This window comes from Lithobates pipiens, unplaced genomic scaffold, assembly GCF_037356315.1.
Source record: "Lithobates pipiens isolate NorthernLeopardFrog02 unplaced genomic scaffold, aLitPip1_a1.2 Scaffold_19, whole genome shotgun sequence".
In the NCBI taxonomy this organism is placed as follows: Eukaryota; Metazoa; Chordata; class Amphibia; order Anura; family Ranidae; genus Lithobates; species Lithobates pipiens.
The window spans coordinates 338906181-338933057 of NW_027507764.1; the positions used below are offsets into that span (position 1 = coordinate 338906181).

Sequence of the window (26877 nt, forward strand, 5' to 3'; positions counted from 1 at the left end):
GTAAACAGGCCGGGCCCATGGGCTTGAACCCAGTCAAGCCCAATGGTAAGTCTGGCCCTGGTAACAACCCTAGTAGGAGACTTTAGTTCCCCAAAGCTCCAGACAGACCGATTTATTTTCATTTATTTTATTGCAATTTGAAAATGACTTCTAAATGATCCTTAACGTGTTTATATGGGATTTCAGTGGTTAGGTCTGTAGAAAACAATAGGAGTTTATCATTTTGGGAGAACAGTAATATGCTGTGAATGACGAGCTCCTTCTACACATCCTCCACCTCCTCAGTCCTCACTCCTATCCACCCCCGCCCTTCCTCTCACAAGCACTTTCGGATGTATACAGCACATGCGCAGTCCGTATCAGGGAAGTACAGCGACAGCCTCAGTTCCTGCGGACGCGAGATCTCTTTGCACATGCGCGGTGCTTCAATGTTTTGGTTGTATCAATGATATTGTGATCCAAATCTCTTCCTAGTTATCTGGACAGCCTGCCGTGTTTGTAAACCTTCCGGAGCTCAGTGTGAAGGAGAAGTCATGTCCCCAGTGAGGCAACCTCCGCTGGTGACAGGGATCTCCCCCAAAGAGGGGACTTCATGGACTAAAGTGACCATCAGAGGAGAGAACCTGGGCACCGGCCCCTCCGACCTCTTAGGTAATGTCCTCATCCTCAGCATGGTGTCCCAGCATTGACAAGGTGGCTGTCCTCTCATATATATCCTGTAGGAGAGAGGGAGACCTTTCTATAGTATATACTGTATACCTTCACCAGGAAAGGGCTAGCCAACATCTCAAACATCAGTCAATGACATTTAGATTGCTAAAGCACTTTGTATCAACAGCAACCACCATGTGTGTTTTTATTTATTTATTTATTTCTGTTCTCTCTGCATTGCTGATCTTCTGCAGCTGCTTTTCAGCCACTTCCTCACTATATGAAGGCTTTATGTCAGGGGTAGGGATGAGCTCAGACATGGTCGCATGGTCCACGTGCCGAGCCCGCCAGGAAGTCGGCGCAGCACTAATTGCAGGCAGTGAGACATTGCCTGATCTCTGCAGCCGCGCATCGGGGCAATGTCTCACTGCCTGTGATTAGTGCAGCGCTGCACCGATTTCCTGGCGGGCTCTGCACGTGGAGCCTGCAAACACGCCTGAGCTCATCCTTAGGGGTAGGCAACCCTAAAGAGGTGAAGATCTACCTGAACAATATGAGAGAAGTCAAAGATCTCCGGGCACAGTGTCGCCCAATGTCACTTCCTCACACCTGATTTAAACCTCTAATTGGCGTACTGCCGTGTCGCAATCTCGTGCATTGCACGGCAATCATGGGTTTAAGTTGGGTGGCGAAGAAATAACATATCGCCTCTTCACCACCTGTCAATTAAGGATGAGCTCAAGGCGCGTTTACAAACAGGACGTGCCGAGCCCGCCAGGAAGTCCGCTAAACACAGGCAGTGAGACATTTTCTGCTGGTACTACTCTGAAGACCGCTAGCCGGTTAGTATCATTCCACACGGGACATGATCCGGCACTTACAGAGAAGGGATCGGCTTATACGGTTCTTGCTCCCTACTACAGCTCCAACGTAACAAGTAAGGATGAGCTCAGGCGTGTTCACACACCCCACATGCAGAGCCCACCAGGAAGTTGGTACTGCGCTGTGCTAATCACAGGCAGTGAGACATTGACCTGATGCGCGGCTGCAGAGATCGGGAAATGTCTCACTGACTGTGATTAGCACAGCGCCGTGCCAACTTCCTGGCGGGCTCTGCATGTGGGATGAGCTCATCCTTAGCAAAAAGTAGTCCCTCTGCATTGTACTCTGTCAGTATGTCCAGACCAAGATCTTCCAGTCACCTGTCTACGATTTATAGGTTGTTGCCCCTGCTTTATGTAATGGATCCATGGCATTTTTTAGGGTGGGTTTTTCAAGAGGAGGGTGGGCTTCAGGGGTATTTGTCTAAACCCATCTGAGCTTATCCCACCAGAAAGTTATCACTGTGAATCACCAATCATATGTGGCCAAGGGATTCTTCACCCCACAGGTGTACAAGATAGGGTCTGTAGGTTTGTTCTTAAGTTGAATTTTTAAGTCGGAACAGGTACATTTTTTTTAAAGTGATTGTAAAGCTTTGATTATTTAAACAAAAAAATATATATATCATACCTCAACTGTGCAGCTGGTTTTGCACAGAGTGGCCTTGAACACTGTCTTCTGGGGTCCCTCGGCAGCTCCTCCCCACATCAGATAACCCCCTAGGAGAAGTGATCTCCCGGGGCAGGGGAGTGCTCCCGAGTCCATAGCCTCCGAATGTATGACTCAGCCCCGCGTCATTGAATTTGATTGACAGCAGCTTTCAATCTATCGGAGAACCCCGGGCAGAGGAAGAGAGCGTCCCCGCCAAGTGAAGTTCCAAGGCTCAGGTAAGTAAAACGGGGGGGGGTTCAGTAGAGGTCGACCGATATGGGTTTTTCTCTGGCCGATGTCGATATTTAGAAATCATGGCGGCCGATATGATGCCGATTTTTTTTTTTTTTTTATTTTTTTGGGCCGATATGCCGATTTTTTTTTTTTTTTTTTTTTTTTTTTTTTTTTTTTTTTTTGGGCCGATATGTTAGGCCAATTTTTTTTTTTTTTTTTTTTTTTTTTTTTATTATTATTTTTTTTATCCCCCTTCATCTCATAAAACCTAACAGACACCTTTCCCACTGGGCCGTTTTTTTTAGGCGCTTTTGGGCTAAAAATAGCGCCTCTAAAGTGCCTGCAAAACGGCTCCCCTGCAGTCTGTGTGAAAGACAAAGTGCTTTCACACTGAGGCGATGCGTTGGCAGGATGTTAAAAAAAAAAAAAAAAAAAGTCCTGCAAGCAGCACGTTTTGGAGTGGTGTATACCGCTCCTCCACCACTCCTGCCCATTGATATTAATGGGCACCACTGCCAAAACGCATGCAATGCGATTTGGCAGCGGTGCTTCACGGGCACACTTAACCTCTTCTTCGGCTGCTAGCTGGGTTATATGCGCGCCACTAGCAGCCCAATAGCACCGCTAAAATGATGGTAAAACTTTTGGACGAAAAATAAATGGGCTAACTTTACTGGTTTAGTTTTTTTTTTTGTTTTTTTAAATCATTTAGTGTATCCCCCCCCCCCAAAAAAAATGCATTTGAAAGACCTCTGCGCAAATGCCGTGTGACATAAAATGTTGCAACAACCGCTATTTTATTCCCTAGGATCCCCCCCCCCCAAAAAAAAAATGCATTTGAAAGACCTCTGCGCAAATGCCGTGTGACATAAAATGTTGCAACAACCGCTATTTTATTCCCTAGGATCTCTGCTAAAAAAAAATATATAATTTTTTGGGGGTCTAAGTTCTGGCAGAAAATACAGGATTTTTACTTGTAAGCAACAAGTGTCAGAAAAGATTTAGTCTTTAAATGGTTAAACTGAGAACTTCTACACACAGAGTTGAGTTCATTCATTCAAGTGTAAACATTGTATCTTTTTGCTCTTTTCTTGGCAGACTGCCCAGAGAGGAAACAAGTCCCTTCTATGAAGACTCAGGCAACTTGCATTGACTTCTATTACAGAAGTCATTTCCAAGTCCCGTTGTTCTAAATCGGCCTTTTTATCAGCTCAATCGACCGATGCCAATTAGTTAAAAAATGGCAAATATCGGCCGATATATCGGTCGACCTCTAGGGTTCAGTTGGGCTGATCACAGACAGCTGGTTTTTTTTTTTTTTTGAATAAAATTTTATTGAAAAAAGAGTGCATCACAGAGTGACATAATCAGCAAGTACAGAGGGTTTTTTTTTTTTCGTATAACATACAAGTCATATACAATATCAAAGTAGGTCATGCAGTGGTGTATAAGCACAGATGTCTTACATCTAAATGGAGAGTATCCCTCTCCCTAACAAAACAGAAGAACACGAGGAAGACATGGCTGGATGGATCTGCTAAACATAAGGCACTAAACTAACCTCGGATGGAGATCAAGGTGATCTATAATTGAAGAGAGAAGCTGTAAGGGGGGAGGGGGGAAAGAGGGGGGGGGAGCCCAACTTTGTTGGTCTATTATAGATAGTTATCCAGTAGCAAAGAGGGTCATGGTTGGTAAGGTCCATTGTAGACAAAGGTAAGTTTATCAAGGTGTGCATGTTCTTGAGGAGTAAGCTGCGCCATAAAGAAAAGGTCCCATCTGTTGTGGAAGCGTTGTAAGGCTTTCTGGTGGGCCAGATTGGTGTTAAGTTTGTCACGAAAGAGAAGCTGTAGGAGATCCCTTTTGACCTGGGAGATGGAGGGTTTGGATGCAGACGTCCAATTGGCTAGTATGGCCCTTCTTGCTAGCAGGAGGCAGATCAAGGCCCAGTCCTTGCCTGGTGGGCTGGGAACGGTGAACCATAGAAGCAATGTAGGGTCCCAGTGCCCCGAAGATAAGGAGTAGCGGGTCTTTGGGAAGCTTTAGCAATGTGATCTGGAATACATATGCCAGGATTCGGTCCCAAAATGCAGAGATAAAGGAGCAAGTCCAGAAGCAGTGTGAGAGAGAAGGCTTAGGTTGTTGGCGCAGTGGGCATAATAAGGTGGAGGTTGAATGGAGGTGGGAGGTCGGGAGAAAGGGAATATGTGCACGGTGAGCGATTTTCAGCTGGGTTTCCCTCCAAGATTCATTGGGAACCAGGTTATATACGGAGTTAAGGCCTTGCAAGATCTTGTCCACTATGTCTTCAACTGGAAAGTCTTTTGCCCAATTTGACATTGAGGATGAAGCCAGAGATGGAGTTGTTTTTAAAAGTAGAGGCTTATAGATGTCGGATATTTTGTAGGTGCCTTTTTGTATGAGTGTCTCAAGAAATGATGAAGTAAATCTCGTGGAGTCGTTCCTGCAGGTCTTGCGAAGAAAACTGCTACATTGACTATATTGGAAAGCAGAAACATCTGGGAGAGAAAATTTGGTGGCTAGGGAACTAAATGATGTTATCCGGCCGCAATCAGGATCACACAGGGAGAAAAAGGTATCGAGACCCCTTTGTCGCCACATATCATAGGGTTGGCGTTCCAGACCCAGGGGAAATTCGGGTTTCCTTGAATTGGGAGGAATTTGGAAATGAAAGGAGAGAGTCTGAGACTTTTCCTCGCCTCCCTCCAGGCAATAGCGGTGTCTCTCAACAAAAGATTATGCTGATGCGGAGTTGGTAGAGATTTCCATTTACAGTGAAGAAGGGCTGTAAGGGAGTAGGGGTGGACCATAGCAGTTTCCAGCTGATAGTTGGAGCATTGGGATTTTTGGGTTATCCAATCCAGGCTCACTCGCGGAAGACAAGCTAGGTTATACAATCTAAGGTTTGGAAGACTAATACCACCTTCGGTCCTGGGGAGATAAAGTTTTGAAAAGGCTATGCATGGTCGTTTGTTTCGCCATATAAATTTCGATATTGCAGAGTTCAACGTTTTGGAAACTTTGTGTCTGATAAGTAAAGGTATCGTTTGGAAGGGGTATAGCAGGCATGTGAAACTGACCATTTTTACTAAGTGGCATCTTCCCAGGAGCGAAAGGGGCAGATCCATCCAGTTCTCCAGTTCCAGAGTAATTTTGGCAAAGAGGGGAGTGCCGGAGGAGGGAGATTGCCAAGGGGCAATATCTCGCTTTTGGAGTAATTTATGCGTAAACCAGAACAGTTTCTGAATTGGTCGAAAGTGTATTTTATCGTGGGCATGTCAGCGGCCGGATTGGCGGAGAAAATGAGGACATCGTCTGCAAACGGAGAGGTCCTCAATTCCTGCTCCCCTATTTTTATGCTGTGGATCGGGGCTACTGTTAGCAGATATCTGGAAAGTGGTTCCAGAGCTAAATTGAATAGGAGAGGGGATAGGGGGCAGCCCTGTCTCGTGCCTTTATGTAGACGGAACTCGTTGGACAGGAGGACGGCCGCAACTAGTCTAGCTGCCGGTGAGGTGTACATGGAATGTATGAGATGGAGAAAGGGGCCAGCGAATCCCATTTTACTCAGAACCATGGAAAGCCAATCGAAACTCACGTTGTCAAAAGCCTTTTCGGCATCAAGAGTAATAATAGCAAAGTCCCTATTAGGGTTGCATCTGGCGTGTTCCAGTGCCATCATCACTTTTCTGATATTGATCGTTGCCGTTCTGCCCTTCACAAAGCCTGATTGGGCAGGATGGATCAGAGAAGGGATGATGTCAGCCAGTCTCGTGGCTACTATTTTGGAGAGGATTTTGACATCGAGATTCAGGAGTGAGATAGGCCTATATGAGCCAGGTTCTTTCGGGTCCTTCCCCTTCTTTTCTAGTAATTTAACTATTGCCTAGTTCCCCGTGGGTAAATAGGGGCCACCTGACCATATGTGTTGATAAACATTTTCAAGCGTGGGTGCCAGGAGCGAGTTTAGAGATTTGTAAAAATTCGCCTGTTAGACCATCTGGGCCGGGTGCTTTAGAGGAGGCTAGATTACGGATCGTGTTGGTTATTTCCGTAAGAGTGATGGGGGCATTAAGAGAATCTAGTTGAGATGAGGATATTCGGGTCAGTGTCACTTTGTCTAGGAAGTTGTGTGCCGTGGGCTTGTCAATGGGGTCAGCAGCATATAGTGCAGAATAATAGCGCAGCATGGCCGAGTTTATGCCATTTTGCGTGGTTGTGATGGAGCCATCCAGCTCCCAGATAGCGGGCATGATAGTCGGGCGGTAGGGTCCCTTACAGAGCTGGGCTAGCAGTTTGCCAGCTTTGTTCCCGAATTTGTGAAGAGTGGCATCGAAGTGTGCTCTTTTAATTGATTCCAGGGTGTCGGCCCAGGTGTCAAACGACTGTTTGGCTATTTGCCAAGCAGTACGGTTTTCATGTGTGTTGTGGGTATAGAGTGCTCGTTGAGCCTGATGGAGTCTGGAACTGGAGGTGTTGTAGTTGAGGTGTGCGTTCTTTTTGAAGGAAGATGCATAAGAAATGATGCGTCCCCGAAGGAAAGCTTTCCCTGCGTCCCATAACAGATTGGGGTTGTCAGCGTGGTCCGCATTCATTTGTGTGTAAAGCCACCACTCTTTTGTAATATATGTTTGGAAATCCGCGTTATGTTGGAGGAAGGAGGGGAAACGCCAGATTTTGGGATGTGGGTGGATGTCAGGGGTCTCTAGAGTCACGGATATGGGAGCATGATCGGAGATAGCAATATCGTGAATCTCCGCTTCAGGGATTAAGGGGAGTAGATCGTGAGAGCAGAGTATGTAGTCGATCCTGGTGAAAACATTGTGTGAGTGTGAGTAGAAGGAGAATTCCCTGTCAGTCGGGTGGTGCAACCGCCATACGTCATGGAGGTGTAGGGATTCCACAGTCGCTGCTAGCATTGTGGTGTTTGAGGGAGTCGGGGGTGGGATAAGACGCAGTTTCGGGGATTTATCATCTAGCGGGTGAACCACGGAATTAAAATCTCCCCCAACGACCTGGGGAAGTTGAGGATAGCGCAGTAGCCAAGTGGTTAGCGTATTGAAAAATTGCTTCGTGGGGCTATTTGGGGCATAAATGTTGGATATCACCATTTCCCTAGTCCCTATTATGACACGAATAGAGAGCAGTCTGCCCTGGGCATCCGTGTCTGTAGAAAGGATTTTACATGGGAGATGTTTGTGAATGAGGATGAGGACACCTGCTTTACGGCCTAGGGCCTCTGAGCCCGCTACCGTTCCTACCCAGAGTTTCTTCATCCAGACGAAGTCGGGTGATGAGAGGTGGGTCTCCTGAAGTAATGCTACATCTGCCTTGAGCCGCTTGAGATGACGAAGGACCTTCATTCTTTTAAAAGGGGAACGAAGGCCCTTCACATTCCATGAGACTATCCGCAGCATGGTGGGATTATAATGGGGGTATGGTTTACAAGTAGTAAAGCTATTGAGGCGTGGGCGCTTGGGGATAGTAGGGGGCCATGACCTGCACTGAAGCACATCTGCAGGACCTTAAAAGGGGGGGGTGTCGGGGGAATTTGCACTGGTAGTAGGCTCAGTGGGGAGAAGGAGAGGAAAAGAGGGAGGGGGGAAGGATTGGGATTGTAACCAGATGTATAACAAGCAGAGAAACACATATATATTATCCAACTTCACTTTTTTCCGCATGGGGATCACTGTGAAGGCCAGCTCCCATAACCTGCCCGGTATCTATCGTGAGGGCTTCCGCCCCTCTGAGAGGGATAAGGGAAGAACGGCAGTGCAGGGGGGAGATCATAACGTGTGAACAGGTCTGCACAGAGATAACCAGGGGAGGAAGACATGTGCATGTACATGTAAAAAAACAGAACCTTAAGAAATCATGAAACATATATAACCGTATTAGGTAACATAGCCATTGAGCTACCGAACATGAGAGAAGCATAAAATAAAAGAACAGAAAGATATCAAAAAGAGAGAAAAAAAGAGATCAGGATGCAGGCTAGTGCATCCCCGTAGCCGTTTGACTGGTAACAGACAAATACCTGAGAGGCGTGGACGGTCCAGGAGGGAAAGTCCAAATTCAGTGCACCTTACCCAGGGAGGACGGGTGGCCAAACATGGCCGCAAAGAAGGAGAGATTGTGCGTTAGGACAACGGTGGCATCATCGCCCCTCAACGTGCGGTCAAGCCGTGCTGTGTTGGACCTGAGGCCCTGAAGCGCTTGGGGGAGTCTTTCCGCGGGCTTCGTTGACCCAGGGCTCGGTTGATTGGGGGGCTTTGGGCGTGGGGCTGAGGTGAGAGCCTGAGCGTGACGATTTCAGAAAGGATGATGCCTCGTCTGGGTCTTGAAAGGAAAGTTGCTCACCGGAGGGAGTTTTGATCCGCAGAGTGGCCGCGAATGCCAAGGTGAACTTGAGTTGTCGCTGGTGGAGTTCTGCGCAGATATGCTGGAAAGCTTTGCGTTTTTTAGAGACGTCCACCGAGTAGTCGGCAAAAATCAGAATTTTGATTCCATCTATCTGCAGGCATCTGGACTGTCGGTAGTGCTGCAGTATGGCGGCTTTGTCTGAGTAATTGAGGTACTTGGCTATAATCGGACGCGGGGATTTGCGCTCAGAGTTAAAGGCTCCCACACGATGTGCACGTTCCACGGTGCATGGGCCTCCCAGACCCAGTGCTTCAGGGATACGACGAGCACAGAGTTCCGTTAAAGCAAACTGTTGAAGCGATTCAGGTATTCCTACAAATCGCAGGTTGCTCCTCCTGGACCTATTTTCGAGGTCATCAAGCTTTTCCAGTATATACTTGTTTGTTCTGTCATGGGCATGTTCCAGAGATTGTGTCTGGTAGAGTTCTTCCTCAATAGTTGAGATACGGTGTTCTGCTTCATTCAATCTAGAAGCATGTTCCCCTAGCTGGGCTTGGATCTTCTGCATGCCTGAGCTGACAGCCTTCTCCACTGATGCTGCAGTCATAGGGGAGAGGAGAGCAGCTACAGCCTGAGCCAGGAGTTCAGTGTGGTGATCCTGTGCTGGTGGAGGTATGTGAGGCTGCTGCATAAAATGGGCTGTTTCAGGGCCAGGTGTGGGTGAGGGGGCCTGGGGCTGCTGAGGTAGTGGGTCTCTCAGAGTATGTTGTACTGCAGGCTGTTCTCCTACCTCCATCGCTGGCGCCGTCCCTGTGAGCTGGGCCGCACAGGCCGGATCCATGTAGGCCGAAGCCGGGGCCTTGATTTGCGGCGCGGCCGCGTACGATCGCGGCCCGGTTTTTTCAACAAACCGGTCCATCTCGTGGCCGGACTTGTGGAGAAGACAGCTGGAGTTAGCAGGGGCGAAAAACGCTGCTTTTATATGCCGGTTTGGAGGGCGGTTTGCGGGAGCTGTGAGGAGAGACAGCTACTCCATGTGGCGCCGGAACCGGGACAGCTCTTTTTTCACCTTAATGCATAGGCTGAACAGTGAAAAAACTTGAGGGTTTACAACCCCTTTAGGTATAGCTCCAGCCAAAAAATCTATTTTAAGCCTTTTGGATAGCATAGGGAAGGGATATCACCCTTGTAATATGTTTTGCTGTCTGTGCCCCTGTTCAGAAGAATTCACTTCACTTTCTGTCCCAAAGACAATTGGATTTTGGAAACATGGATTGGTGATAAAGCTTCAGTGAAGACACCTTTTTCCCATAATAAGCCCTTGTACACACGGTCGGAGATTCCGACAACTAAATCCGTCGGATTTTGTCCGTAACTGTTGTATACACACGGTCGGACAAAGTTGTCAGAAAATCCGACGTGATGACGTTATTTCGTTACGACGGGACTATGTTCACCCTAGTAGCCAATAGCTTTGGTGTAGGAATTTGATCTGAGCATGCGTGGCACTTTGTCCGATTGGAATTCTCTACACATGATCGGAGCATTTTGTCGGAAAATATTTCTGGCAAGTTGTAAAAGTTGGTCCGATGGATATTCCGACGGAAATAGTCCGATGCAGACCACACACAGTCGGAATATCCGTCAAAACTGTCCGATCGGACACATTCCGACGGAATCTCCGACCATGTGTACAAGGGCTTAGTCTTACAGGAGAGAATTTGCCTTCCTAGGGGAAAATTTCCTCTCACTTCCTGTTGTCTCCCTCCGTTTGTAAGTCGAGCCGAGTCGTTTGTAAGTCGATTTGTTTGTAACTAGAGCACTGCCTGTATCTGCTTGGCTGCGGGGTGCAGAATGACCCGACTGCTTATTATCCCTGCATTTGAGCATGGCATTTGGGACAGTGCATGATGGGTGACAGTGCAGGATAGCAAACTCTATATCAAGAAAAGCATGAATGAGGACCTTTATGGCTGTATCCCCAGCTATTATTGAAAAAAAAAAAAAAAAAAACTGCAGATTTAAAATGACTTACATTAACATTATAAGAGTATTTGAACACTGTACTGAAGTATAAACATCAGACATTCCTGGCAGAAAACAAAAAACAAAAAAAACACAAGGATAAGCTGTGTAGCACTTATGTGTATTTTTGCTTTTGCATATACATGGAATAATTAATCTAGCTTTATTTTAGCCACTTCTTGACCACGCTATAGCTGAAAGACAGCTACAGAGCGGCTCTCCAGTTCTGGGAGGGCATCCATGGACCTCTTCCCAGAACCACACCCCCTTTGGACACAGCTGATCACAAATTGCAGTAAAGGGCCAATCACAGAGGCCCTTTACCATTAGATGCTTTGTCCAATCACAGCTGGTCACATGTAAACAGACTTGCCGGTTATCGGCAGTTCTTTCCTTTCACGTTGTCTTTCTGTGAGGAAAGTAAAGCTGATAACTGACATGGCTATCAGTACATTGTTTACACTGATAATCAGGACACTAATAATCAGTGCAGCCCCATCAGTGTCAAACAGGGCCCATCAGCACACATCAATGAGGAAGACAAATTACTCTTGCTTAATTTTATACCAGAGACCAAGAAAGAACTTTTTTTTTTTTTTTTTTGGTCTTTTTTTTTTTTTTTCATAAAAAGACACTTAACCCCCTCCTGCCCAGGCCAATTTTCAGCTCTGTCTCACTTTGAATGACAATTGCACGGTCATGCTACACTGTACTCAAATAAATAAAATTATTTTTTTTCACACAAATGAAGCTGTCTTTTTGTGGTATTTAATCACCATTTGAGTTTTTATTTTTTGCTAAACAAACAAAAAAAGACAGAAATTTAAGAAAAAAGAAAACAAAAACATGTTTCATAGTTTGTTATTAAATTTTGCAAACAGGTAATTTTTCTCCTTCATTGATATTCGCTGATGAGGTAGCACTGATGGGCTGCACTGATGGGCACAGATAAGGCGACACTGATGGGCACAGATAAGGCGACACTGATGGGCACTGGTAGGTGGTATTGATAGGCAGCATTGGTAACGACACACTGGTGATTTTATAGGCGGCACTGTGTGCACTGGTAGGTGAAGCTGGTGGGCACTGGTGGTTGACGCTGGTGACACCTCCACGATTGGGACCGATGTCCCTCTCACAGCCACCGGTGATCGGCTTTTTGCCCCTCCTCGCACTATTACTGGCTTTTTTACATCACATGATCAACTCTCATTGGTTGACAGCTGATCACGTGGTAAGGGGTTGGGATTGACCCCTTACTATGATCTATGATCAGACGAGTCTCATAGACTCGCTGATCACAGAGCGTCATGCAGGGAGCACATAGGCCGCTCAAGCACGGGAGGATGTCCAGGGACACTCTCCCGGCACATTAAGTCCGCCCTGTAGCCGTCTTTTGGCTATAGTGCGGACAGCAAGTGGTTAAGTACCACTAAAAGAAAGCTCTATCTGTCTCGAAACAATAATAAAAAATGTATTTTGGTGCAGTGTTGCATGAATGCGCAATTGTCATTCAAAGTGCAACAGCGCTAAAAGCTGAACATTGGCCTGGGCAGGAACTGGGTTAAAGTGCCTAGTATTGAAGTGGTTAAACAAGTAAATGTGGCAGAGGCCACCATTGCGTCCCAGCCCCATACTTCAGGGGGCCCATGCGGACCCCCTGTATGCCTGGATAGAAGGGTGGCAGGAGCAGCGGCATGTAAAGGAACCAATTCCTCCATGCAGCTACTGAATGCCCACTTCACCTCTCCCTCCTGCACACATCCAGCGGCTACATGGGGGAAATGGAGGGAATCGGCTCCTCCACATGCCGCTCCCCCTGCCTCCCTATTCCTGTGTTTTTTTTTTTTTTTTGTTTTTTTTTTTTTTTTCCCTGGGAATGTTGGGTGGAGGATGTGTATTGCATCGGGGCACTGAAGGTTCTAGTTACGCCTCTGAAGTGTAGCGTATGTGCACATAAAAATACTGACCGGCAACGCAGATTTCTATCTAAAGGCCTAAAGATTATATACAATTTTAGTGATTGGGTTTATACAGTTGTGCTCATAAGTTTACATACCCTGGCATAATTTATGATTTCTTGGCCATTTTTCAGAGAATATGAATGATAACACAAAAACTTTTCTTTCACTTATGGTTAGTGTTTGGCTGAAGCCATTTATTATCAATCAACTGTGTTTACTCTTTTTAAATCATAATGACAACAGAAACTACCCAAATGACCCTGATCAAAAGTTTACATACCCTAGTTCTTAATACAGTGTATTGCCCCCTTTAACTTCAATGACAGCTTGAAGTCTTTTGTGGTATTTGTGGATGAGGCTCTTTATCTTCTCAGATGGTAAAGCTACCCATTCCTCTTGGCAAAAAAGCCTCCAGTTCTTGTAATTTCTTGGGCTGTCTTGCATGAACTGCACATTTGAGATCTCCCCAGAGTGGCTCAATGATATTGCTGTAAGGAGACTGAGATGGCCACTCCAGAACCTTCACTTTATTCTGCTGTAGCCAATGACAGGTCGACTTGGCCTTGTGTTTTGGATCATTGTCATGTTGGAATGTCCAAGTACGTTCCATGCGCAGCTTCCTGGCTGTTGAATGCAAATGTTCCTCCAGTATTTTTTCATAACATACTGCATTCACTTTGCCATCAATTTTGACCAAATTTCCTGTGCCTTTATAGCTCACACATTCACAAAAACATCAGTGATCCACCACCGTGTCACAGTAGGACTTGTGTACCTTTCATCATAGGCCTTGTTGACTCCTCTCCAAATGTAGTGTTTATGCTTGTGGCCAAAAAGCTCAATTTTGGTCTCTCCACTCCAAATGACTTTGTGCTAGAAGGTTCTAGGCTTGTCTCTGTACTGTTTGGTGTATTGTAAGCGGGATACTTTGTGGCATTTGCGTAGTAATGGCTTTCTTCTGGTGACTCGACCATGCAGCCCATATTTCTTCAAGTGCCTCCTTATTGTGCATCTTGAAACAGCCACACCACATGTTTTTAGTGTGTCCTTTATTTCACCTGAAGTTTTGTGGGTTTTTCTTTGCATCCTGAACAATTTTCCTGGCAGTTGTGGCTGAAATTTTAGTTGGTCTACCTGACCATGGTTTGGTTTCAACAGAACCCCTCGTTTTCCACTTCTTGTTTAGAGATTGAGCACTGCTTATTGGCATTCTCAATTCCTTGAATATCTTTTTATATCCCTTTCCTGTTTTATACAGTTCAACCACATTTTCCCACAGATCCTTTGACAATTCTTTTGCTTTCCCCGTGACTCAGAATCCAGAAACGTCAGTGCAGCACTGGAGGAAAGGTGCAAGGGTCTGTCAGGAGTCCAGAAACTCATTGACCTTTTAAACACACACACTAATTACAAGCAAACAGTTTACAGGTGAGGATGGTTACCTTTTAATAGCCATTCAAACCCCTTTGTGTCAACTTGTGTGCATGTTATCAGGCCAAAAATCACCAGGGTATGTAAATTTTTGTTTTACTGTCACACTTTGAATGACAATTGCGCAGTCATGCAACACTGTACCCAAACAAAATTTTTACCATTTTTTTGAGACAGATATAGGTTAATAGAGATTTCTTTTGATGGTATTTAATCACCACTGGGTTTTTTATTTTTAGCTAAACAAACAAAAAAGAATGAAAATATTGAAAAAAAAACAACTTTCTTTAGTTTCTGTTATAAAATTTTGTAAAAAAGTATTTTTTCTCCTTCACTGATGTGCACTGATAGGTGGCACTGATGAAGAGGCACTGACAGGCAGAACTAATGGGCACTGTTCGAGGGACACCGTGGGCCACTGATTGGTGTGCTGTGTGCGACTTGCGGGAAGCAATTAATTGAACAAACTGAATGTCACTGCCCCAAGTGGCCAACATCCTGTGTTCACAATGCTTCAGGCTGACCACTCGGCACAGGACCTGGAAGTAAGTGGTGTCTACTTCAGTGATTTCCAGCTTCCAGGGGCATCAGCCAATATACGCTATTCTGAATTTCCTGGGTAGGGAGTGTGCACGTGCACCCGCATGGCTGTGCTGTCACTGGCTTCAGCACATGCCAATCACCAGTTCCCACCCAATGATTTATGGCTGGGACCTGCTGATCATCGGAGCAAGTGACAGGAGAGCGCCTGTGTATGTTAACAACACAAAACTCTTCTGTGACTGTGGTGATGTGCCAGTTTTTGTTTCCTTGCAAAAGCATCACATACTGTCAACATAGTTAGGCACACATTTAACCCTTTGATTGCCCTGGATTTTAACCCTTTCCAGCCTGTGTCATTAGTACAGTGTTAGTGTATATTATTAGACCCGATCGCTGTATTTGTGTCAATGGAGATGTCAGTGGCAGTTAGCCAGTTCCCACAAAGTGTCAGATTGCCCACAGTCTCACTGTAAGTCGCTGATCCTCACCATTACTATACTTAAAAAAAAATAAAAATAAATTCCTGTATAGATACCATAGTTTTGTAGATGTTTTAACTTTCTCACAAACCAGTAGGCATTTATTCTGATATTTTTTTTTTTTTTTTTTTACCAGACATGTACCAGAATACATTCTGGCCTGCATGTATGAAGAAAATAGATGTTTTTTTTTTCTTTTATTGAATATATTTTATAACATTAACCACTTGCTGCCCGCCATATAGCAAAATGACGGCGGCAAAGTGATTTCAATATCCTGACCGGACATCATATGACGTGATCAGAATATTAAGGGGGAGTGCATCTCGGCGATCGCTGTTGCGGTGTGTCAGTCTGACACACCGCAACTACGTTCTCGATAAAGAGCCTCTGACAGAGACTCTTTACCACGTGATCAGCCATGTCCAATCACAGCTGATCACAGTGTAAATAGGAAAAGCCGTTGATCGGGTTTTCCTCACTCGCATCTGTCACTGGACCCCCAGGGATGCCACCAGACCACCAGGGATGCCCAGCACCAGGTATGCCAGTCAGTGCCCACAATGGATGCCAATCAGTGCCCACAATGGATGCCAATCAGTGCCCACAATGGGCATCACTGGCATGCATTGTTTGGCACTGATTGGCATCCATACAATACTTTACACTAAAATGCTGCCCATCTGTGCCACCTATCCGGGCCCATCTGTGCCACCTATCCGGGCCCGTCTGTGCCACCTATCCGGGCCCGTCTGTGCCACCTATCCGGGCCCGTCTGTGCCACCTATCCGGGCCCGTCTGTGCCACCTATCCGGGCCCATCTGTGCCACCTATCCATGCCAATACGTGCCACCTATGACTGCCTATCAGTGCCACATCATCGGTGCCCATCAGTGCCCGTCACTGCAGCCCTGTCAGCGCCCATCAGCGAAGGAGAAAACTTACTTATTTACAAAGTTTTGTAACTGAAACAAAAAAAAACATTTATTTTTTTCAAAATTTTCTGTCTTTTTTTTATTTGTTTAGCAGCAAATAAAAACCCCAGAGGTGATCAAATACCACCAAAAGAAAGCTCTATTTGTGGGAACAAAATGATAAAAATTTTGTTTGGGTACAGTGTAGCATGACCGCGCAATTGTCATTCAAAATGCGACATCACTGAAAGATCAAAATTCATCTGGGCAGGAAGGTGTATAAGTGCCCAGTATTGAAGTGGTAAAAAAAAAATATATATATATATATATATATATATATATATATATATATATATATATATGCAGTGGTGGTCAAATACCATCAAAAGAAAGCTCTATATGTGGGGAAAAATTATATAAATTTTGTTTGCCTACAGCACTGCATGAGCACAAAAATACAAGTTAAAATAGTTCAATGCCAAAAAATGCCCTGGTCGTGTAGGGGGTATAGTCTTCCAGAGCTATAATGGTTAAAGTCAATTCACAAAAAAAGAGAGTTGAAACATTTATCAGCGGTATTACTACCACAGATCCTGCTCAGGGCTACTGGTTGTCAGACACCCGGCATACTGCACAATGGCAGGAAAGGTGTCAGTGCGTTGCCTGACCAATATGTCAGCAATACAAAAAACGTCACTGTCCCCACCTATAGCTGGTCTATAACTGGTCTTCACAGCAAGGAGCACTTACCTTTTTTTGTATAGTGTTAAAGGTAGTTGGGGGGGGGGGGGGGGTCTAGGGTGGTCAGACTCTGAAAGCCCTCTTTAACAAAAGGGGTAATACTGTGTCCCCCCCCCCATGTGAATGAGTAGGGGGTACGTGGTACCCCTTCTCATTCACAAAAAAAATGTACACGATTAAAAAAAAAAAAAGCACAATTTTGACAAGTCCTTTATTTAAAAAAACAAAACAAACTGGAATGCCTACAGCAATGCAAGTTCACATCAGTTCCGATGAACGTTGCCTGTCAACCCATTGAAAAAAATAAATAAATAAAACAGATGCCTGCTGAGACATGTTTTAGGTCAAATAACTTTATTTATTCAGACAAATACCAGGGTACAAACATACATGAGGACAAAAATGTGAGAGACTTTCCACGCTGAGACATGTTTTGATCCTGTTGCTACTTTTGCACCAAATGACATCTCTGGGTCCCCACCGCTAAAGTAAACTAAGAGGGCAGGGTCACTCAGGTGACGACATTGTAAAAAATATGGGGGGGGGGGGGGGGGCAGAAAAAAAAAGAGAGAAAAGTAATGCAGATACCACATCTATGGACTGGTAGGCTTTAATTTGCCTTTTGAACTATGACTCCCATCATTATTTTGTTTTGATTTTTTCTGCTTCTATTCTATGTTTTATGTTATCTGTTGCCTATTTTACTATGTATAAAAAAAAAATATATATACATAATAGTTTACCTTGATTTAATATGTACATTCTCATTAACATTGCTGAGTAATTTTAATATTGTATTTTATTGCCCATATGGGTTTGGCTTGTATCAATAATATGTATTATCTTCATTTTTGATGTAGTAAGTTTTGCGTACAGTATATTTGTCAGTCACCATTTAGGTCTCACTGATCTTTCGAATTTGTCAATTTTTAAGCACTTGTTGTAATGGTACCACTACAGCGGGAGAAGAAAAAATCTGTTCAGCTCATGCAGTGATTCCGGAAAGTGGAGCAATAATTTTTCATGCGGTGCAGTGATGACATCTTATTGTACAGGCATGGTGACTTTGGCACAGGAGTATATTATCTTTTAGTTTTAGAGAAAGTTTAGTGTATTTCTAGTTAGTACATGTGTGCATTAAGGTTCACAGTGATTTTTAATGCATCTTTCACGTTTTTACATGTTTGTGCTTTCATGATTTTAGTATAAGATGTAGGGATTTGGAGATTAGCTGCTAGAGGGAGCTGCCAGTAGCTCAGTGTAATTATTCTGCTACCTGCTTGGACTTTTGGAAAAGCAAAAGAACAACATAACTTTTGCAGTGGGGCACCCCCAAGCTGCAAGGGTTAAATGCTCGTTGGGTACCAGTAAAAAAGGGCTTCTACTTACCAGACCCCTCACTTCCCTGGCAGCTGGCACTCAACTTGTGGGTGGTCCCTTGGGGTCCTTGCGTACAATGCAGTGACCTGCCTTCTTCTTGATGTCTCGGAGAGAGAAGATGCTGGGGTGGCTGGTCTTATAGTGTGGAAAGAAGTCTGTGGGAGGGAAGGTTTAGGTAAATAAAAGTACTTTTTATTGGTACCTTAGGCGTAGATGAACATTTAACCCTTGCCAGTTGAAAAAAAAAAAACAGACTAATTTATGGGCTGCCTTAGAGAGGGGTGCTTCAGGGGACCGACCATGCAGATAAAGGAAGCCTACAGGAATGAGGAATAAGGTAAGTATTACATTTTATCCCTCCACCCCTAGACCCTTGCATTGTGTGCTTGGTGCGGAATGGGAGGGTTAAGGGGCAAAGCCGGGTGGCGTCACAGGGCTGGTCCAGGCTTGGGAAAGATTGTGACCATATGGTTGGGATCCGCCCACATGCCTGGGTTGGCACTCCGCTCAGCCTCTCAGCGAGTTGCTGAAAGCTTGAGCCGGCTGCTCCTGTCCCCTCCACAGCCCAGCACTCCAGTGAGTGAGGAGGGAAAAAGCTCTGTGCTCAGGGAGTTGTGAGAACTAAGCGATCGGCAGTGTTTGACCGCTCGGTTCTCAGAATTCGAGCTGGTGGGGGACAGATGCAGCATCGACCCCATGCTGCATCCACCTAGGTAAGTATGATTCCCCCTCCCCCCCCCAAAAAATAAATTCCTATACTTCTCTTTCAAAAATGAACCAGATTCATTCATTCATAGTAGTCTGTGCTACTATAGTGGTTGCCTCAGTCTTCCAGGTCCTGTACTGAGCAACTGCCCCACTGAACACAGGAGGTTGCTCGTTGGCAACCCCACCATTTACAGAACACCTTTTGTTTTTTTCCAATGAATTCAAGGCACTTTCTGATTAGACGATGCGAAAATTGTGACACCGTTGTCCCTCCTCTTCACATCGTCCAATCAGAAAACACCTTGTAATCACTAAAATAAAGATTAGCAGCTTCCACAGCGGCTCCTTTAAAGTGGTTGTAAATCTGACCTGGGCACATATATCTGTAGCGTTTACTTATCTCTCTCCAAAACTCTAAGTGCCGTGTTTTTCTGCTGCTCAGTTCCTCCTGTTATCGGCATGGTATAACGTCTTACAAGTTCTCTGACACAGGAGATAAAAAGCAGCTGGAAATGTTGTATCGGGGAGGGAGCTTAGAAGTAGATTAGCAGAGAACTTGTCTATTCAGACTGCAGCTCTGTATGTTCCTTTTGCTCATCTGCCTATGTGGGGGGGGGGGGGGTGCCTTTTCCCCAATCAGCTCACACACAGTGTAAGCCCAGACTCCACACCCACTACTGGAAGAGGAAACCAGGGTTTCTAACATGATCTGCACTTTCTAAAGAGCGTAGAAACCTGCAGACAGCAGATATACATGTAAAACCTAGGTAGAGAAATATTTTCATCTGTGTCTCATCTAAGGCTGTTCACTTCACTGGGTATATGTGAGGATTTACATTCACTTTAACCACTTCCGGCCCGCTGTCGTTATACATCGCTACTTTGATGTTGAATACTGTTATGGCAGCAGATAGCTGCCATAAGCCCAGTATTTTTAAAGACTGTGGGCGGTCTGCTTTCAGATAAAAGTGGTCTCTGCGGCAGATTTACCGCAAAATCACTTTTATCGGTAGGTGGGAGAGGTGCCCACTCTCCTCCTGCTGCGTCTCAGTCATCCATCTCTGTCGCTTACCGGAGCAGTCGGTAGCAGCAGAGACGATCCAGTCCTTTCCCCTCTGAGGCTGGAAGTCAAGTGAGGGAATGATGACCCCCACTCGACTCGTCACTTCCGCCCAATGGTCTTAAAGGGGAAAAAAAAATTATTGAAAAAAAAACTTTTTATTTTCTTTTATTTTTTTCATTGCATTTAAGTGTAAATGTGAGGTCTGAGGTCTTTTTGACTCCAGATCTCACATTAAATATGTCCTGTCATGCTTTTGTTTTTCTATTACAAGGGATGTTTACATTGCTTGTCATAGGATTAACCACTTCAATACAGGGCATTTATGCACCCTTCCTTCCCAGACCAATTCTTAGCTTTCAGCACTCTCACACTTTGAATGCCATTACTCAGTCATGCAACACTGTACCCAAACAAAATTTTTATAATTTTTTTCATACAAATAGAGCTTTCTTTTGGTGGTATTTAATCACCACTGGGTTTTTTATTTTTTGCGACATAAGTGAAAAAAGAGCGAACATTTTGAAAAAAAACACACTTTTTTTTTTTTTTTTAGTTTCTATGATTAAAATTTTGCAAATAAGTAATTTTTGTTCATAAATTTTGGCCAAAATGTATACTACTACATCTCTTTTGTAAAAATAGCCCAAATTAGTGGATATTATTTAATCTTAATTTGAGTCTACAACAGGGCTCGACAAAACCCGGTCGCCAGGTCGCATTGGCGACTAGAAATAGCGACCTCGCGCCTGGGGCAGCACAGCTGGGGGTATCCTGTGTCTGTGGACCCCCCCAGCGTGATCGCGTCGGGCCGTTCCGCCGGCGGCCGAAAATTTAGGCCGCGGCTTTGAGGCCTTCTGCGGTCCTATGATTCCTTATGGAATCTGGCGCCCTCTTGTGGTCGCCGTTGGTATGACAAACCAGCAATGTTAATGAAGATTCCTCTGCCTGTATTATATTACCTGCCTCTTCTTCCCTTTATTTAGAACCCCCTAAACATTATATATATTTTTTTATTCTAACACCCTAGAGAATAAAATGGTGGTTGTTGCAATACTGTCTGTCACACCGTATTTGTGCAGCGGACTTACAAGCGCACTTTTGTTGGGAAAAATAATTTAGTTAATAAAAAAATAAGACAACAGTAAAGTTAGCCCAATTATTTTTTATATTGTGAAAGATAATGTTACGCCGAGTAAATTGATACCCAACATGTCACGCTTCAAAATTGCACCCGCTCATGGAATGGCGACAAACTTTTACCCTTTAAAATCTCCATAGGCGACGTTTAAAAAAATTCTACAGGTTGCACGTTTTGAGTTACAGAGGAGGTCTGGGGTAGAATTATTGCTCTCGCTCTACCGATCACGGCGCTACCTCCTATGTGTGGTTCGAACACCGATTTTTATATGCGGACAGGACAGGGCGCGTTTAAAAATTATTATTTTTTCTGCTTTATTTTAACTTTTTTTTTTCCACTGTTCTTTTAAAAAAAATGTTGTGTCACTTTTATTCTTATTACAAGGAATGTAAAAATCCCTTGTAATAGAAAAAGCATGACAGGTCCTCTTAAATATGAGATCTGGGGTCAGAGAGACCTCGGATCTCATATTTACACTAAAATGCAATTGAAAAAAAAATTGTCATTTGAAAAAAATAAAATGTCCCTCTAAGAGCTATGGGCAATGACTTGGAGACGGGGGGGGCGGCGACGGCGCTGCTATCTTCCCCTCACTCGTCTCCATGTCAGGCCAGGGACAGGTCCGGATCGTCGTCACGGACCTGGCTCCTAACTTTTTAAGCTGGCTCCTAGATTCCAAGCAAATTTGTCAACCCCTGGTCTACAAGCTATGCTGCAAATCATTGAAAATTGATCACATCTGATCACACCTGATGTACTGGCCTCATTTCTTGAGGCTCTGAAATGTCAGGAAAGTACAAATACCCCCCCCAAATGACCCCTTTTTGAAAAGTAGACTGTCCAAGGTATTTAGTAAGAGGCATGGTGAGTTTTTTGAAGTTGTAATTTTTTCCCACAATTCTTGGAGGAAAAAGAAGAATGTTTGTTTGTTTTTTTTTTTACAAAATTGTCATAACAAGTTATTTCTCATACACAGCATATGCATACTTTTAATTACACCCCAAAATACATTCTGCAACTCTTCCTGAGTACGGCGACACCACATGTGTGGGACTTTTACACAGGCTGGCCACACAGAGAGGTCCAACATGCAGGGAGCACCGTCAGGGGTTCTAGGAGCATAAATGACACCTCTAATTTCCTAACGACCTAATAAATTTGGGAAGGCCCTGGAGCACCAGGATAATGGAATTGCCCACGAAATGACCCCATTTTGGAAAACAAACACCCCAAAGTATATTCTATGAAGCATTATGAGTCTTTTGAACGGTTAATTTTTTTACACAAGTCTTCAGAAAACGTGGAATGAAAATGAATTTTTTTTTTTTTTTATTACACAACGTTGTCCATTTATAAGATATTTCTAACACATAGCATGTATATAGCAAAAATTACACCCCAAAACACATTCTGCTACTCCTCCTGAGTATTGCGATACCACATGTGTTGGACTTTTACACAGCCTGGCCACAGAGGTCCAGCATTGAAGTAGTACCTTCAGGCGTTCTAGGAGCATAAATTACACATCTCATTTAGTTCCTACCTATCACACTTTTGAAGGTCCTGGAGCACCAGGACAATGGAATTACCCCCAAAATGACCCTTATTTTGGTAAGCAAACACCTCAACTTGTATTCTATGAGGCATGGGCTGCAAATGGGTACTCCGTTACTCCGATGGGCTGGTGACAGGTACTCCGTTACTCCGATGGGCTGGTGACAGGTACTCCGTTACTCCGATGGGCTGGTGACAGGTACTCCATTACTCCGATGGGCTGGTGACCGGTACTCCGTTACTCCGATGGGCTGGTGACAGGTACTCCGTTACTCCGATGGGCTGGTGACAGGTACTCCGTTACTCCGATGGGCTGGTGACAGGTACTCCGTTACTCCGATGGGCTGGTGACAGGTATTCCGTTACTCCGATGGGCTGGTGACAGGTACTCCGTTACTCCGATGGGCTGGTGACAGGTACTCCGTTACTCCGATGAGCTGGTGACAGGTACTCCGTTGGGCTGGTGACAGGTACTCCGTTGGGCTGGTGACAGGTACTCCGTTGGGCTGGTGACAGGTACTCCGTTGGGCTGGTGACAGGTACTCCGGTACTCGGACGGGCTGGTGACGGGTACTCGGACGGGCTGGTGACGGGTACTCGGGTACTCGGACGGGCTGGTGACGGGTACTCGGGTACTCGGACGGGCTGGTGACGGGTACTCGGGTACTCGGGTATTCAGATGGACTGTGACAGACATACAGCACTGCAAATTTTTTTTTAAATGCATCACTAACCACTGAAAGATGCCAATATGTGTACATACCTTATGGCTTTGAAGTGGTTTACCAGGGTTATGGTTGAAGCTATCGGCCATAATTGTGTTATTTTTATTTTTTTCAGCCGGGGGCTGACTTTCTCATGATGCCCTCCCCCCTCTCTTTCGCCAGTGTTTCGCCTTACTGTATCAATTCCGCTGGTTAGCCCAGGAATTTATCTGGCGGTACCACTGGCTTGTCCCAGAAGTGATCAAAGAGCAGAGCGCCTTTGATGGCCTCAGAGGACCAGAGTGATGTCATGAGGTCACTTCCGGTCCAGGGTGGAAGTAAAGTAAAAGTTCAAATTTTTATGTATTTTTTTTTTGGATCTTTTTCTTTTCAAGTTAAAGGAGAGATTTGGTGTTGCTTTAACCTCAGATTTCTCCATAAAGAGGACCTGTTATTCTTCTTTCTAATACAAGGTATGTTTACATTCCTTGTAATAGGAATAAAAGTGATAAAAAATAATTAAATAAAGGGACAATGTAAAAATAAAAAGTTAAATAAAATTTAAAGCGCCCCCATCCCTCTGAGCTCGGACGCAGAATCGAACAAATATATAAATCGTGCATGCATATGTAAACAGCATTCACACCACATATTTTTATTATTATACAGGATTTATATAGTGCCAACAATTTACGCAGCGCTTTACAATATAAAAGTAGACGATACAGTTGCAATACAATAAAGTATAAGAGGATCAAGAGGGCCCTGCTCAGAAGAGCTTACAATCTAATACATGTGAGGTATCACCACAAACATTGGAGCAAGAGCAGTAATTCTAGTGCTAGACCTCCTCTGTAACTAAACCGGTAATTTATTAAGTCGTTCAGAGTGTTGCCTATGGAGATTTTTAAGTACCATAATTTGACGCCATTCAACGAGCATGCGCAATTTTAAAGCATGATATGTTGGGTATCTATTTACTGGGCGTAACATCATCTTTCACATTTTCCTAAATTTGGTTATATATTGTGTTTTGTTTTGTTTTTTTAAGTGTATTTTTCCCCAAACAATATCATTTGAAAAACAGCTGCGCAAATACAGCGTGACAGAAAAAATTGCAACAATCTGCATTTTATTCCCTAGGATCTGTGCTAAAAAAAAAAGTATAATGTTTGGGGGTTATAGGTCATTTTCTAGCAAAATATACTGCTTTAAACTTAAAGCGGTTGTATACCCGCTGATGTGTTGCTTTTTTTTTTTTTTAACTCACCTGCAAAGGAAAAGATATATATATATATATATATATATATATATATATATATATATATATATATATATATATATATATATATATATATATATATATATATATATATATATATATAGAGCTAGTATGCACCGCATACTAGCTCATTATGAAATACCTTAGAACGAGGCCACGACATCTGGCCCGATCCACGTCGAGGGAGCTGACATGTTCCCTCTGCGTTTCTTCCAGGTGTGAGTGGCCGGAGCCGCGATATCGTCACTCCCGCGTATGCGCGCGGGAGATTTCTTCCCGGCAGGGTCCGGCGTGTGCCGGACTTTCAGCCAAGAATCCCCTGTGCGCATGCGCCGCTGCAGTCAGCGGCGCATTGTGAGGGGAATATCTCCTAAACCGTACAGGTTTAGGAGATATTTTTTTTTTTTTTACCTACAGGTAAGCCTTATTATAGGCTTTCCTGTAGGTAAAAGTCCTAAAAATGACTATACAACCACTTTAAACAAAAAGTGCCAAAAAAGCCTGGTCTTAAGGTGGTGGGTGGATATCACTTTTGGAAAGGGTAAAGCTAATGGCCACCTGAGATCTAGGACACTATATGTAGATATTTTTCAGCTTTCCTCGCAAAAAAAAAAAAAAGTAAGAAACCAGTGATTTTTGTTTTTCCTTGATATAATTATAATTTCAGTGATTTATTTCAGTAGCTAAACTTTTACTTCTCTGTATGGGATGGCTAGATGTCACTTAGTGAATCCATCAGTATGAAGAACTGACACGGTGCTCATAGTATTCCGAGTCTTGCCACTGCCTGTACATGTGTCTTGTTCACCTCTTTCCAATAGCAGTTCCAGTAAAATCTTGGAATAGTAACAGTTGTGCACTTTATAGTACACACATGCTTTGTCTTCACAGCAAATTAATGCAATGATCGCTCATCGGGCAGTGGGAAATAGAAGTAATTTGACAACTGTAGTAATAACAAGCTTTACAGACATAAGCATTCATGTAATGACGGTACAGAGTGTCAGTTTCCCATTTGTGAAAGCTTGTTGAAATCCTTTTGCAGGAAGACATGGATATTTGTAACATGAACCTGTCGCGCCTTATGTGATTTTAGCTCATGTGGTCATTAATCAGTTATGTATTAAAGGTAGCGTGGGATGGCGATCCCAAAATGTAGTTATTAACAGCGTAATGATCTTTCAGCTACAGAGATGACTAAACACGGAATACAGGTGACGGTGAGAACGCGGCTAAAGATACATTTCAGCAAAGACATTTACCTCCTATCTGTGTGTTTTTATTACTTAAACAGATTTTCCAGGGTCCTATAAAAGTATGGTAGGTGCCACACATTATTCCATGAAATGTATGAGGATGGATGACTTGTGCTTCTTAGCGGATCCCCTTCGCCTAGACACGCCATAGGCTGATCTCAGAGATTTCACCCCCTACCTGCTCTTCCTTTCACTTACCTGGTTTGTTGGAAGCTTACATCATCCCTCACATAGAAAGCTAGCATTTCTGTTTCTAATTAGTCTGTGTTGAGAAGTTGGTATATATGTAAACCCAATCACTAAAATCTTATATAAGTGTTAACATTTTAATGGAATTCCAAAAGTCATTTTCAGTATTTTTAAAACTACACATTTCATTAAAATCCAGTGCCTTGAAAAAGTATTCACACCCCTTGAAATTTTCCACATTTTGTCATATTACCAAAAACATACATTTCTTTACAAATAAATGTGTGAACAGTGTGGTGTGCATTTGTATTCAACCCCCCTGAATCAATACTTTGTAGAACCACCTTACTCTGCAATTGCAGCTGCAAGTCTTTTTGGGGATGTCTCTACCAGCTTAGCACATCTAGAGAGGGACGTTTTTGCCCTTTCTTCTTTGCAAAATAACTCAAGCTCTGTCAGATTGGATGGAGAGTGTCTGTGAACAGCAATGTTCAAGCCTTGCCACAGATTCTCAATTGGATTTAGGTCTGGACTTTGACTGGGCCATTCTAACATGAATATGCTTTGATCTAAATCATTCCATTGTAGATCTGGCTGTATGTTTAGGGTTGTTGTCCTGCTGAACCTCCACCCCAGTCTCAAGTCTTTTGCAGTCTCTTCTTAGATTGCCATGTATTTGGCTCCATGCATCTTCCCATCAACTC

General features: G+C 44.0%; 1 protein-coding gene across 1 annotated transcript in view; it reads left to right on the forward strand.

The window, feature by feature from the left end:
- Positions 1-369: 369 nt before the first annotated feature.
- Positions 370-26877, forward strand: part of EXOC2 (exocyst complex component 2) — a 316653-nt gene continuing 290145 nt past the window's right edge. The window contains exon 1 of the mRNA XM_077492106.1: positions 370-651. Coding sequence (XP_077348232.1) covers positions 534-651 — 118 coding nt within the window. The 5' untranslated portion in view covers positions 370-533. The remainder of the gene's footprint in view (positions 652-26877) is intronic.